At 46.8% G+C, this 12333-nt stretch overlaps 4 protein-coding genes across 4 annotated transcripts; 2 read left to right on the top strand and 2 right to left on the bottom strand.

Moving 5' to 3' along the window:
- Positions 1 to 688: 688 nt before the first annotated feature.
- On the top strand, positions 689 to 1348 carry PADG_12361 (uncharacterized protein; the record flags this gene model as incomplete). The annotated part of the gene is made up of 1 exon (XM_010764901.1): positions 689 to 1348. The coding sequence occupies one exon, from the start codon at positions 689 to 691 to the stop codon at positions 1346 to 1348; it is 660 nt and encodes a 219-aa protein (XP_010763203.1).
- A 61-nt stretch (positions 1349 to 1409) lies between these two features.
- PADG_12360 (DNA-binding E3 ubiquitin-protein ligase SNT2) lies at positions 1410 to 6133 on the top strand (the record flags this gene model as incomplete). The annotated part of the gene is made up of 3 exons (XM_010764900.1): positions 1410 to 1488; positions 1601 to 2084; positions 2161 to 6133. The coding sequence occupies 3 exons, from the start codon at positions 1410 to 1412 to the stop codon at positions 6131 to 6133; spliced, it is 4536 nt and encodes a 1511-aa protein (XP_010763202.1).
- An 858-nt stretch (positions 6134 to 6991) lies between these two features.
- PADG_07830 (uncharacterized protein) lies at positions 6992 to 7836 on the bottom strand (the record flags this gene model as incomplete). Its single annotated transcript, XM_010764757.1, has 3 exons — positions 6992 to 7104; positions 7212 to 7263; positions 7363 to 7836. The coding sequence occupies 3 exons, from the start codon at positions 7834 to 7836 to the stop codon at positions 6992 to 6994; spliced, it is 639 nt and encodes a 212-aa protein (XP_010763059.1).
- A 1575-nt stretch (positions 7837 to 9411) lies between these two features.
- Positions 9412 to 10427, bottom strand: PADG_07829 (uncharacterized protein; the record flags this gene model as incomplete). The annotated part of the gene is made up of 2 exons (XM_010764861.1): positions 9412 to 9773; positions 9896 to 10427. 2 exons carry the CDS (start codon positions 10425 to 10427, stop codon positions 9412 to 9414), a joined length of 894 nt encoding a protein of 297 aa, XP_010763163.1.
- Positions 10428 to 12333: the final 1906 nt, after the last annotated feature.

Genomic DNA, 12333 nt, shown 5'->3' with positions numbered 1-12333 from the left:
ATTAATGCAGATTACCTATGCCTTCAATCAAACCTCTCTCTCTCTCGCTTTCATCCTTTCTCCTGCATCCACTTTTGCCGCTCTAGTTTACTAAGTTACCTCTTCTCCCACCCTCTTCACTTCTCTTCACTTCTTCACTTCTTCTTCTTCTTCTTCCTCCTCCTCCTCCTCGCTTTCTTCTTGTCCCCTTCCCCCCACCCCCGTCTTCTACATTTTTTATAGCCATGCCCTCCAGAACTTTCTTTCCCCATGCAGCAACCCTGACACTTATCATAGAGCCTGATCTATAGCGGCTTATTCGCTTCTTTGTTGAGTTTCCTGTGCATGCTTATCTGGTGCATCCGTTCGTCCCATGAGCCACTCCCATTCCCGCCACAGTCCGTTTGTCCCAGCTTTCTTCTTCTGTTCTCCACCTCGATCCGGCTAACACAACCCACCCACCCAGAAACCATCATTCACCTGCATTATAATTTCACTGCATTTCACTCCATCAACAACAACACCACCACAACCACGAGCGCCACCACCACCAGCCAACTTCCTTTCCACCGCTAATATTTCCAACAACCTACTAACCATTGAACCTCACTATATATAACCTTTACAACACCTAAACGGTCACCCTACCATTGTAGTGGATGTATCAACTCGCCAACCGGAATTCAACAGGTTACGCCTGAATTTCACAATGTCCTCGTCGCAGTCGGCCACTGCGACTCCGGACCGTAACCATTCCCCCTCCACCAAGGCTGCTGGCCAGCTATCGGTCTCTCGTCCTTCCGTGCAAGGTGGAATCATGGATTCGACAGCTTCCAAATCTAACTCCGTTGTACATGGCCTTCAGTCACAGCCATTGACCGCTACGACCTCCCCCGTGTCCTCACCAGCTTCAGACGCCACCCCCCAACATGCCACTACCTCATCGACGACTGGAACTGCTCCCTATGGTACTCGTTCCAGAAATCGAGTTGGTGGCGCACGCCCAAATTACGCGGAAGATCGCGACATCGACACAGAGTACGAACTCGCAGGTTCATTATCGCGATCTTCTGGTTCCTCCAAAAGGGTCTCGAACTTAAACAACAGCGCTGCATCCGTATCTGCGAACGTAGACAATGGCAAGGCGACCGGAGTGAACACGCGAAGACATGCAACGACAGCGACAACGACAAACGTGTCGAATACTTCTGCTCATTCAACGAAAGAACACATTCCCGGAACATCATCCTTTTTAGCCAACCCCAATGCCAATAATTCTACGACGACAAAAAAACGAAAACAACCCGGCTCACACCAAACTACACCTGCTTCATCCACCCCAAACACTACCTTCCTCTGCGTCGACTAAGAAATTTATCGCACTCGCCAATGTATCTCCAGACGACCGGAAATCTCATGGGCGTAACATGATGTCTTTCAATAATTGTCGGGCATATCTAAAACAGGGAAAGCTGATAGCAGATGATGGCACGATCCTCAGTGTAAATGGTAAGTAATCTTGTGATATGAGACCGCTTCGCAATGTCATGCGCCCTCAGTGACTACCTCTGCTTATTTACTCTGGGTTCTTGACTTGGCTTTTCTAACGTCTCCGTGCTAGACCATGTATATTTGGTTTGCGAACCCCCCGGCGAACCCTACTACCTTGCTCGCATTATGGAATTCTTACCATCCAAAGATAATCCCGATGGGCCTATCGAAAGCATAAGAGTTAATTGGTATTATCGACCACGGGACATCCATCGTAAAGCTGCCGATCTACGTGTCGTGTTTGCTTCAATGCACTCGGATACCTGCCCTTTATCGTCACTGCGCGGCAAATGCCAAATTAAACATCTGTCCGAAATCGCAAATCTCGACGAGTTCAGAAAATCCAAGGATTGTTTCTGGTTTGAGAAAATGTATGACCGGTACATCCAGCGATATTACGAGGTTGTCCCTACAACTACAGTTATCAATGTTCCTCAACATGTCAAGAAGGTCCTGGATGAGCGGTGGAAATACGTCCTAGTTGAGTTAGGCCGTAGAAAGGACCTGACCAGTGCAGTTAAAACCTGCAAAAAATGTAGTTTATATGCCGCGAAGTATGCAAATATTCACCTGTTCCGTTTCTGCATATCTTTTTTTTTGTCGTTTTCAGTGGCTAATATTATTACCTAGCATGGATTCGGTTGATTGTGCTGTATGCCACAGCACTTACCACATGTATTGTGTACGTCCTGTACTACAAAAGAAACCGGCGCGTGGATTTGCGTGGGCTTGCGCAGCGTGCAGTCGTGCCCAGGAGCGAAAGCTAGAAGCGAGAAATACCCCTATCATCGGAGATGCGTCAATCGAAACTGAACCAGAAGTTATCGAGGAAGAAGAGGAGGATCCTGCCGCTCATACAGAGGTCACACAGCGAAGCACCCCTGCTCTACCTGATGCCGTTCGACCCGCCACCAGTGAGCAAATTGCTCAGGCAAAACTGTGGCCTTTTAGGTATCTGGGGATACATTGTCGAGTAGAAGATGCTTTGGACTATGACGATAGGATATACCCTCGTGCAAGTTCTCGAATAGGTCCTCGTCATCAAGCTAACGTTATTCCATGGCACGGCCACCCAGTTCAATATGTCAAAACTGCTGAACCGAGAAAAAAGAACGTCAAATCGAACAATAAAAAGGATCTCAAGCTTTCTAAAGAAGCCGTTGCTGCAATAGAGGCGGAAAAGGCAGAACGAGCTAAGAGGCCAAAATGGATCCAAGATGAACCTGTAGGATATATTCCCCGTGGAGAAGATGAACCGGTTACGGTAAACGGGAAACAGATTCTCACCGCAGAATTGGAATTCAAGATGCCCGAAGCTTCGCAACTTCCGTCTCGTGGCGAAGACGACGCCTCTGATACTTCACTAAACGATACAGACCGTGAAAAGTTAGTGGACGAATATATGGCTAAAGCCAAGGAAATCGCTCCTTCTCTCAAAGTCGAAAAGTATTCCACTAATTTCTTAGACAAAGCTCTTGCTCTCCTCTATGAGGAAAATTTCAATGTGGATGCTGCACTTGCAAAACTGAAACGAGCCAATAAGTATTCAGATCTCAAGGAACCGTATCTCCGTCCAGAAGAGATTAAATCATTTGAGAGTGGAGTTGCAAAATATGGATCGGAGCTTCGCAATGTGACGAAACATGTCGGGACCGTTCCCCATCGTCACATTGTTCGATATTATTACATGTGGAAAAAGACGGAGAAAGGGCGTCAGATCTGGGGCAATTTCGATGGGCGGCGGGGAAAGAAAGCTGCAAAGCAAGCAGATAATGCGGTGAAACTAGTTGATGATGTCGCAGATGACCATGATGATTCTGCATTTGACAATGAGAAAGCCAAGGACAAAAAACGGGGCTTCACTTGCAAATTTTGCTCGACGAGATCTTCAAGATTATGGAGGCGTGCCCCTGGAACGCCTCCTGGTACCACTGTTCCTGTAGACCCTAAACGTGATAAAGCGGTGCAAAGTCTCACTGTTGCCATATGTTCACGATGTGCTGTGCTTTGGCGAAAGTACGGTATTCAGTGGGAAGATGCGGACGAGGTCGTTAAGAAGATTGGACAGGGGGGCAGCAAGTCGTGGCGTCGACGCTATGAAGAAGAGCTACTCGTCCAGCTCCTCACTTCGTCGGAAACAGATGTCAAAATCAATAGCACGACCGCAGCGACAGCTACTGCGATGGGAATTCCCGTTATTGCGGATGTGAACGTCCCACCACCCCCTTCAGAACCACCTAGGAAAAAGGCGAAATCATCATCCGACCAGAATGGTAACGCTCCTTCCATCAATACCCCCGCAGAGCCTGCTCCGAAAAAGAAGGTGGTTGAAAAACCCGCTGAACCACCACCAATTGCACCCGAGCCACCAAGGGTGAAGACACTTCCGTGCGCGGTGTGCAGCAAAATGGATCCCATGGGCGATCAGCATCTATCCTGTCGCGATTGCCGCTTGACCGTTCATCGAGCATGCTACGGCGTGAGCCCTTCGTGGAACTCATCGAAATGGTTCTGTGATATGTGTTCAAACGATAGGAATCCCGTTATTTCCACGTCATATGAATGCGTTCTGTGTCCGGTTACGTACACTGAGCATGAGCTAATGGAACCTCCCAGGGTCTCACACAAAAAGAAAACAGACCGTGAGCGTGAAAAGGAGCGGCTGGAGAAGGAGATGGTGGCGGAAGCTAGCAAGCTTTACAAGATACGGCAAAAGGAGGCTGGTAAACCGACGGGTCCACGCGAGCCGCTCAAACGAACCGCTGGTAATAATTGGGTTCATGTCACCTGTGCAGTTTGGATGCCTGAGATAAAGTTTGGAAACGCAAAGGAACTGGAGCCGGCTGAAGGGTTAGGCCTAGTACCAGCTGAAAGGTATCAAGACATTTGCAAAATCTGCAAGACGCGGCAAGGAGCTTGTGTTTCTTGTCACAACACTTCTTGCAATGCGCGGTTTCATGTTGGGTGTGCACATCAGTCTGGTTACATTTTTGGTTTCGATATTACTCCGGTAAAAAGCAGTCGACGCGATGCCGTTCACACGATAAAATTAGGTGATGAGGCGGGTTCTGTCACGCCTGCGATTTGGTGCCCTCACCACACCATTTCAACAGTTGTCCATGAAATGAGTGAACCTAGCGAGGTCCAGGGGCTGAATGCATTGCAACTTTATTGCCAGACTTCCAAGCAAGCTGATCTTACTTTGACGGGTACGGTCCGGAAAGCCGCGCATGTTCAACAGTCTGTTGGGGTATCGATTCAAAACGGCCTGCACATTGCTCACAGCCGGCGGATCTCCGTCAATGGTACTACTTCTCTACACCATGGTAGCAAGGATAGCAGTAATGCAACTGTTAGGGTGTCAGCTGCGGAATCATCTTCCCCTAGTATAGGAAGTAATCACGCCGCAGGTGATGTCAGCGGCCAGAGTTTAAACACCTCAGCCAACAAAACTTGCGTAAATTGCAACTCAACATTCAGCCCAAAATGGTGGACAGTCGAATCATCTGGGGACAGTCGTCTATTGCTGAATGGTGTTGGTCAAATGGACGGTTCCCATGCGGTCCCAACTACGGCATCCCCAGATCAAACACCATCCATAATGAATGGAGACAACGCTATGACCGATGCAGACCGCATGATTACGTCCACTCAAGGCTCTCTGCCATGTCATCCAAATCCTACTAGGACATTGCACGAATGCCACAAATGCCATATCAAAAAGCTGTCGGCATCGCCCTTAGAATCCGAAACGCGACCTTCACCATACACGGCTAAACGCGATCCCAGTCTTCCTGCGGCCCGTACTTCAGAGTTCCCTAACCACCAATACTCCCCGTCGCCACATCCACATGCCCACCCAACAACCCAGCAGCCAAATCTACCCATTCCCCCCATCGTCCCAATACACGGCCACGGCCATAGCTCCACAGACTGGCGTCCGGAGTACGAGCAACAATCAAATGACTATGGGCCCTCTCTCATGCTCAATGGCATACCAGCTGGTGGCCCCCCGTCCAACGGCCTCCAGTCACTCGGACCACGAAGCTTCCATGGTGCTCCTCCACCTCCACCTCCACCACCTCACTTGAACGGTTATCATCCTTCTATCCAACCACACCACCAGGCCCCACCTCCACAGCACTATACAAACAACGTCCCTCCCCCTCCACCCCCGCATACCTTCTCGGCCCATCAAAGTCCTTATAGCCCCGTTCCCCTACCGCCACCACATTCCCCTCAACCGAGCCGACCATATACCACCGCTACATCCCCGCCAGCCTCACAATTTTCCCCGTCACATACTCTGAGCTCACTTCCCCCACCTGGTCCCCGTATATTTTCAGTCGAGCGCTCCATTGCCCCGGGCCATCCATCACCTTCCTCTACACGCCGCAACCTTAACCCGCAGTGCCCAGCTACGCCTGCCGCTAGTGATGAAAACGTTGCGCACAGCAGCAGCCCCAGGCCAGCACCTGTTAGGCCGAGTAGTTCTGGGCGATTCCATGGTGTAAATGGACCCGTAGGTGGTGGATCAGGGTCGGGGTCGGGGTCGGGTTCAGGGGCTAGCGCAAGTCCGTCTCTTAAGAATTTACTTTCTTAGGACTTGTACTTGTTTGTTTGTCTGTCAGGATCTTAGCCCTTTTCTTTTTTTATTTATTTTTTTATTTATTTATTTTGCATGTTGGTCTAACATGCTGCTGCGAACTCTCTCTCTTTCTTAACCTTTAATTTTTTTTTATTTTTTTTTATTTATTTTTAAACAGTGTGCTGTTGCAAATAATCACCTAGGTTATGGAACTGAACTGGTAAACACACATTGAATACCAGAAAAATAAATAGGTTTTTAATCCATTTTTTTAAGGTGTTTAATTGGTTTGACTGGATTATGGATATCATATATAGAATTGGGACTGTGTTTTGCGAGTTTTTTATTTGTATAATGTATTTTTTTTTCCTTTTGTATTTTGCTACTCTTTCTCTTGCTTCTTGCTCTTCCTTTTTGTTCTTCCTTTTATTTCACTGATTTCCTTTAATTGGTAAAATACCAAAGAGAGGCAGAGTATCAAAGCTTTATATCCTAAGTAAATAAAATTTAGGCTTTATGTTACTAGTTTCTTGTCTGTTAAAACCCAGCTTTCATACTGTTTGAGACGTTAAATATTCGCTCCTTTTGCTTCTCTGTTGACTTCTCTTTTCCTGATTTACGAAAAATGTCAGGGGAGAAATGGAGTAGAACAATGTAAGTACCCTATTATACAGCCTAGGAAATGTCGATGATGAAATCACGTACCAAAGGTTCATATAACTACCTCACTGAGCATCAATGGTCATAGCCGTAAATTCACCTGATAGCCATTTTCTCAGTGCAAGCAATCGTCTCTAGAAATGAAAATATGTAGTTATATATTGAACCATTAGAAAAGACTGCTGCAAAACGTCAAAGAAGCTCTGGGAATCATCAGCAAGTACCCAACATATCAGTTAACGCAGATTTCTCGGTGCCAGTGACTGTCAGATCATAGATGAATTTGACTTTTACCCACATGCAGGCGTACTCGCAATGGTGGGATGCTGTTTATAGGATTTATAATTCGCTTAGTATAAATGGACGTGATTTGTATTCCATTAAAAAGGCAGAAGAGGAGTGATCAAGGACACAAATGCGAGAATTAACTTACCAAGCGGGGGTTTCCATTCCTCAGGACCCGAGTCACTCTTGTCCTGATTAACCTACACACAAAGCACTAACATCTTAGTAAAAACCTATGGAACAGGATATATACATATACAATCATACCCAAACAAATATGTAAAAAAAAAAGCACTCACATTATCAGTAACAGCCACCAACTGCGGATTCTCCAAGTCATTCGCGAAGCTCCTTCGCGTATCTGTTGTCCATTTATCCGCCCCGCTCTTCCACGCATTACTCAACGGCACGACATGGTCAATGTCTACATCGCTTGCCCTCGTCCACGTCGCGCCGTCATAGACACTATACCACGACCCAGACTTTGCAGAGCAGTCAGCGCCAATTCCCACGTCTTTGCCCTCCCGCTTCAACACGGTCTCGCGGGTGTTGCATGCGCCTTTTATGGTGATCCAATGCGGGAATGAAGTTCGATTATAGCCGTCTTGGGGGCCTTGGGGGCCCACGGTAATGGAGGAGAGGAGTGTGCGTGCCTCGCTGGGGCTGGGGGTATTGGGGGGTGTGCGATGTTGAAGGGGGATGGTGGAGGTTGAGGTGAGTGTTGTGAGTGCTGTGAGGAGAAGAGGGAGGGAGAAGGAGGTGAGGTTGACCATTTTTGGTGTGAGAAGGGGGTTATGTTATTTTAATTGGTTTTTTTGGTACTGTGCAAAGACTGTAGGAGAGATGGGTTGGCTTGATAATGAAAGGGGGGGAGAAGAAGAGGAGGAGGAGAAGATTTGAAAGAGTGGGATGTCCCTTGGGGAGAGAAGCGGGAGCATAAAGGACGAGAAGTGAGCGGCCAAGCGGCCAAATCGAGGAGGAGGGATATTTATCTCCTTTTATCCAGTAAACCCACGGCTCTACCTCAGATTTGCATGTCAATTGGCTTTAGGGATTCCTGTTCAATAGGATAATACGTAGCAGTTAAATGCGAAAGCCTGTGTACGTATGAAATTCACCGTACATGCACCAAACTCCAATTTAAAGCCCATGTTATTATGGGTTAGAGAACACAAAGAAAAGCATTGCAGAGAGAGCGGGTATAAAGAGGGTTAAATAATAGGAAACCAAAAAGAAAGAGAGAAAGAAAGAAGATCAATAGCCCAATTTCTTCGTAGATGGATTGCTAGCCTCCAATAAACGGAGGAGGCTATTAATAGCATTTAGCATAAATGTTTATTTGATTGCCTCGTACTGCAAAATGAGGTCGGTCAATCAGGGTTTTTAAGAGAGGTTCCCGAGTTGCATGCATGGGCACGTGATACATGCGCAAGTAAATATCAAGGGCGACTTTGGGGTGAAATATTTCGCGGAGAGACGGACCTCGAGAACAGGACGTTGACCTATCAAGAGGGACAGGGCTGTACTACGCAAGGTTGCTTGAAACAGGGTGGGTTTACTCAAATACCCTATGGACTTGTGTTTTCTTCCCATCAATAGTTAGCTAACATCTCTTATTGCAAGATGACTTGGCCATCTAGCAGTCCGGTGCTGGAACTGCTTAACTAGTTATTATAGTCAACGGTTGAACGCTCCGAATGTCCGAGCGGAAAACTCAAACTAACAGTGGGACCTAAAATAAGCTTAAATATTTCTAAAGCGCCCCGCATGTATGAATGTATGTATGTATGTATGTATGTATGTATGTATGTATGTATGTATGTATGTATGTATGTATGTATGTATGTATGTATGTATGTATGTATGTATGTATGTATGTATGTATGTATGTATGTATGTAGGTCCAAGTTTAACTCCCCGGTTATTCGTTCTATATGCATTACGGACGTATATATATACACATATGAATGAATTTAGATAACACGTCAGATACCCTGAAACCTTTTTCAAGCAAGTGAGTAATGAAAAAGTGATGAACCTTGGGATGTTTTTGCCTATGAATGGTCGAGGATGTGAAGCCTTAAACCACAACTGTTGCTTTAAGGAGACTCGCAAAAGCGTCAAGGGTGGAGCCAAATTTATTGATGATGATAATAATGCAAACATTGACAGTGGAGGTCACAATAGCAAATGCTTACGTGCCAATACAGATGCTACCTAGAGACTAACACGATTGCTAAATTTAAGCAGGGAACACGGGATATCACTTCTGAAAGCGAATATGAACATGCCAGCCAATCCATATGATAGTGGGGGGAACTTTCCGAAAACCCAAAAAAAAGATAATTTTAAACCCCATTCATCGTATCCTGCGCTCGAAGCACATCTCCCTGATTGAGAAAGTCAACCAGAACGACGTTGGGCTTGCGTCCATGCATTGCAGTGCATAGCTCAACCTGCGCCCCGATGCTTCCTTTTCCCGTTGCTGCATTGGTTCTGGGTGCAGAGAACCGATCAGGAAACAAAAGGCCAATCCTTTCTATATCCAGGTAGTGGTTCATAATATACATTCTTCCATCTGGGTTTGCATTTGGGGGACGATCGATTTTGCAATGCAGGAATAGCGGGTCGGTGGTATCGAACGGCGTCTCCCAATAATAAGTGAATTGGTCGAGAATATACGGGAACCTATTCGTGTTGGCCTCGTAATCTACATATATATATAGATATATTTTGGTACGTTCATACACTAGTTAGAAATGCAAAAATCTCCTTCGCCCAAGGGCAGAAGGAGAAGGTAAGGACAGGGGGAGAGGACACCAAAACACTAACCCAAGAAGACGACAAGGCGTTTCCCAGACCGAATCATTTGTCCCAGAGTCGGCCATGCGTCCATGTTGAGTCTATGGGGAGAAGAAGGAGGAACAAAAACGTAAGGGACAATGCCACTTTTCGCGAACGCTTCATCGAATCTGGAGACGTCCAGCACGTCTCCATTTGTAATTAGGAGCGTGACCACTTCGTCCGGATTGTCGTCGAGCCACGACTTCACTTTTTTTAGATACGCATCGAGGCCGCCCGCATTCTCTAGAAAGCATGAAGTGTGACACATGCGCAGTTTTCCCCTCGCGTTCAGGTGTGTTTGGCCCTGTAAGTAACGGATGCCGAGATTTAATTGGTTAATCACAGATATCTCCTGGTTGTGCTGTGGTAGGAAGCCCACGAAAGGTGAATTGTGAGCTCCGACAAAGGACACGTCTGTGTAGCGACGGTTGCAGTATTCAGGATGACCATTGCATATGGTTTGGGCAAGCAGGCCTAGTGGCAGGGTAAGCATCAGTAGGGCGCAGAGGGAGAATAGCATGCCGACAGGATGTGCTATTGGGTGGAGTGGGTATAGTGACCCGGGTGTTCAAACAAGCGTGATAATACATAGGGAGCCTTGCCGGGCGGTATCTTGAGAAGCTGATCTGGAGACGTACGATAGTCTATAACTAGGAAGTAAAAAAACGCTAAAAACGAAAACGAGTGTATGTAGCTTGCAATGTGATGTGTATGGAGATGCGCAAAACGTTAGGTCCAGAAGAGATATATAACGTATCCAACCGTATGGGACATCCAATGGACACCAGTCCACGTATAGTGTGTATACAGCATATGGGGGATCGCTCCACCTCCAAGGAAGGAAGGGAGGAGCCAACGCCATATGCCTAGGGCGGCCGCTCAGCAGTCGGTATCACGAAGCACGGGATCTTTCCCGGGTCTGCTCCTGCCTTCAGCCGTGACACCTCTATAAGGCCGATAGAGCCCGAGGTGGTTCCATGTATAAGAGGAGGAGATCGACACCCTGGCATTCGCCGCCCATGTTCGCATCCCACGGATTAGACGTCCTTTCTCGGGTGATATCTGATTCATCGACTAACGGATATTCACTTTATATAACAAAGGGATGGGGCCGGGCATGCTTCCCATGCTGCTTGGACAGTGCACAAACCACGGTCCATAGAGCCGTCGAGGCAGAAGCTAAAGTCTTCCTTCTCTTAAGGCACTGGGTTCGTTGGACTGCACAAGAATATCTGAAACAGCTGCACACAGGGGAGGGATATGTGAAGAGAAGAAGAAGATATGCAAGAAAATATCGAGGTAGCAAACTCTGCTTTTAATTTTTAAAACGCATCTCAGCCTAGCAAAGTAATGATAGATTAGAGATTGGGAATTAAAAGCTTGGGAGAAGTAAATGCAGGTTGACCAACCCATGCGCTGTGCTCATGTGAGAATGCCTGCTTAAGCTGAACGAGGCTCAACGTCTTAGAGGACCGATATCAGTTTCGCCGCGATGAGCCAAAACAACAGCAACATTGCTATCACCAAGGCTCCTCTTCACTCTAAAAAGAAGAGAGCCCGCGCAATCTCCTCTGCTCCACTAAAACCCCTGGATGACCCCCCCCAGCCCCAAAACACCATGTCCCAGGACACATCAGACACTACAACAGCCACCACAGCTCAACTACATCAAATCAATATTGACTTCAATCCCCACCCAGCCCTCTCACCAGGAGGAGAATTCATTGAGAATGTGACTGACTGCACTCAAGCAGTCCTGCTAACTGTGAAGAACTCCTCTTCCACAGTGAATTATAAGCTCAATGCTCTGCTGAGTCATGTCAACAACTTCTTCTCTGCAGAGCTAGCTGCAGTGCTTGAGCTATGCAATAAGCTATCTGTGATACTGGACCCAATACTCTGCACTTATGAGAACTCTCTACCACACCAGACTGCTGTACTAAGACAAGTCATGAGACATGGCATAGTCAAAGTCATTAAAGACCTCACTGCTGAATCAAAGCCTATGTTGATGTATGCTACCACTGCAACAGCTAAGGCAATCTTCTCAAACAATTCCCCCCAGACTGTTTCAGCAATGGGACAACCTCACAAAAAGCAGATACAGCAGGTCAATCATCCTCTGCATCAAGAACAGAAAGACAAACAAGTCATGATTAGACTATCTGCAGCACATGCTGCTCATGACCTAGACCTTCAAGCTATTTGTGAACAAGTACATGCCATGATCTCTGATCTGACCTGGATCACTGATGTATGACACTGCTCATCAGAAATCATCATGACTGCTCTCTTCCCAGTGAAGGCAGTCTTCATTCTTGAACATGCAGATAAGCTGAAAGCTGCTGTAGATGACTATCTTATTGAGTGACAGAAATTCTGAATCATCTTTGTAGTCAGCTCAATCAAGAAGTCAACACACAGCT

Source organism: Paracoccidioides brasiliensis, assembly GCF_000150735.1.
Source record: "Paracoccidioides brasiliensis Pb18 unplaced genomic scaffold supercont2.12, whole genome shotgun sequence".
NCBI lineage: Eukaryota > Fungi > Ascomycota > Eurotiomycetes > Onygenales > Ajellomycetaceae > Paracoccidioides > Paracoccidioides brasiliensis.
This window is presented reverse-complemented; position numbering and strand designations above follow the sequence as displayed.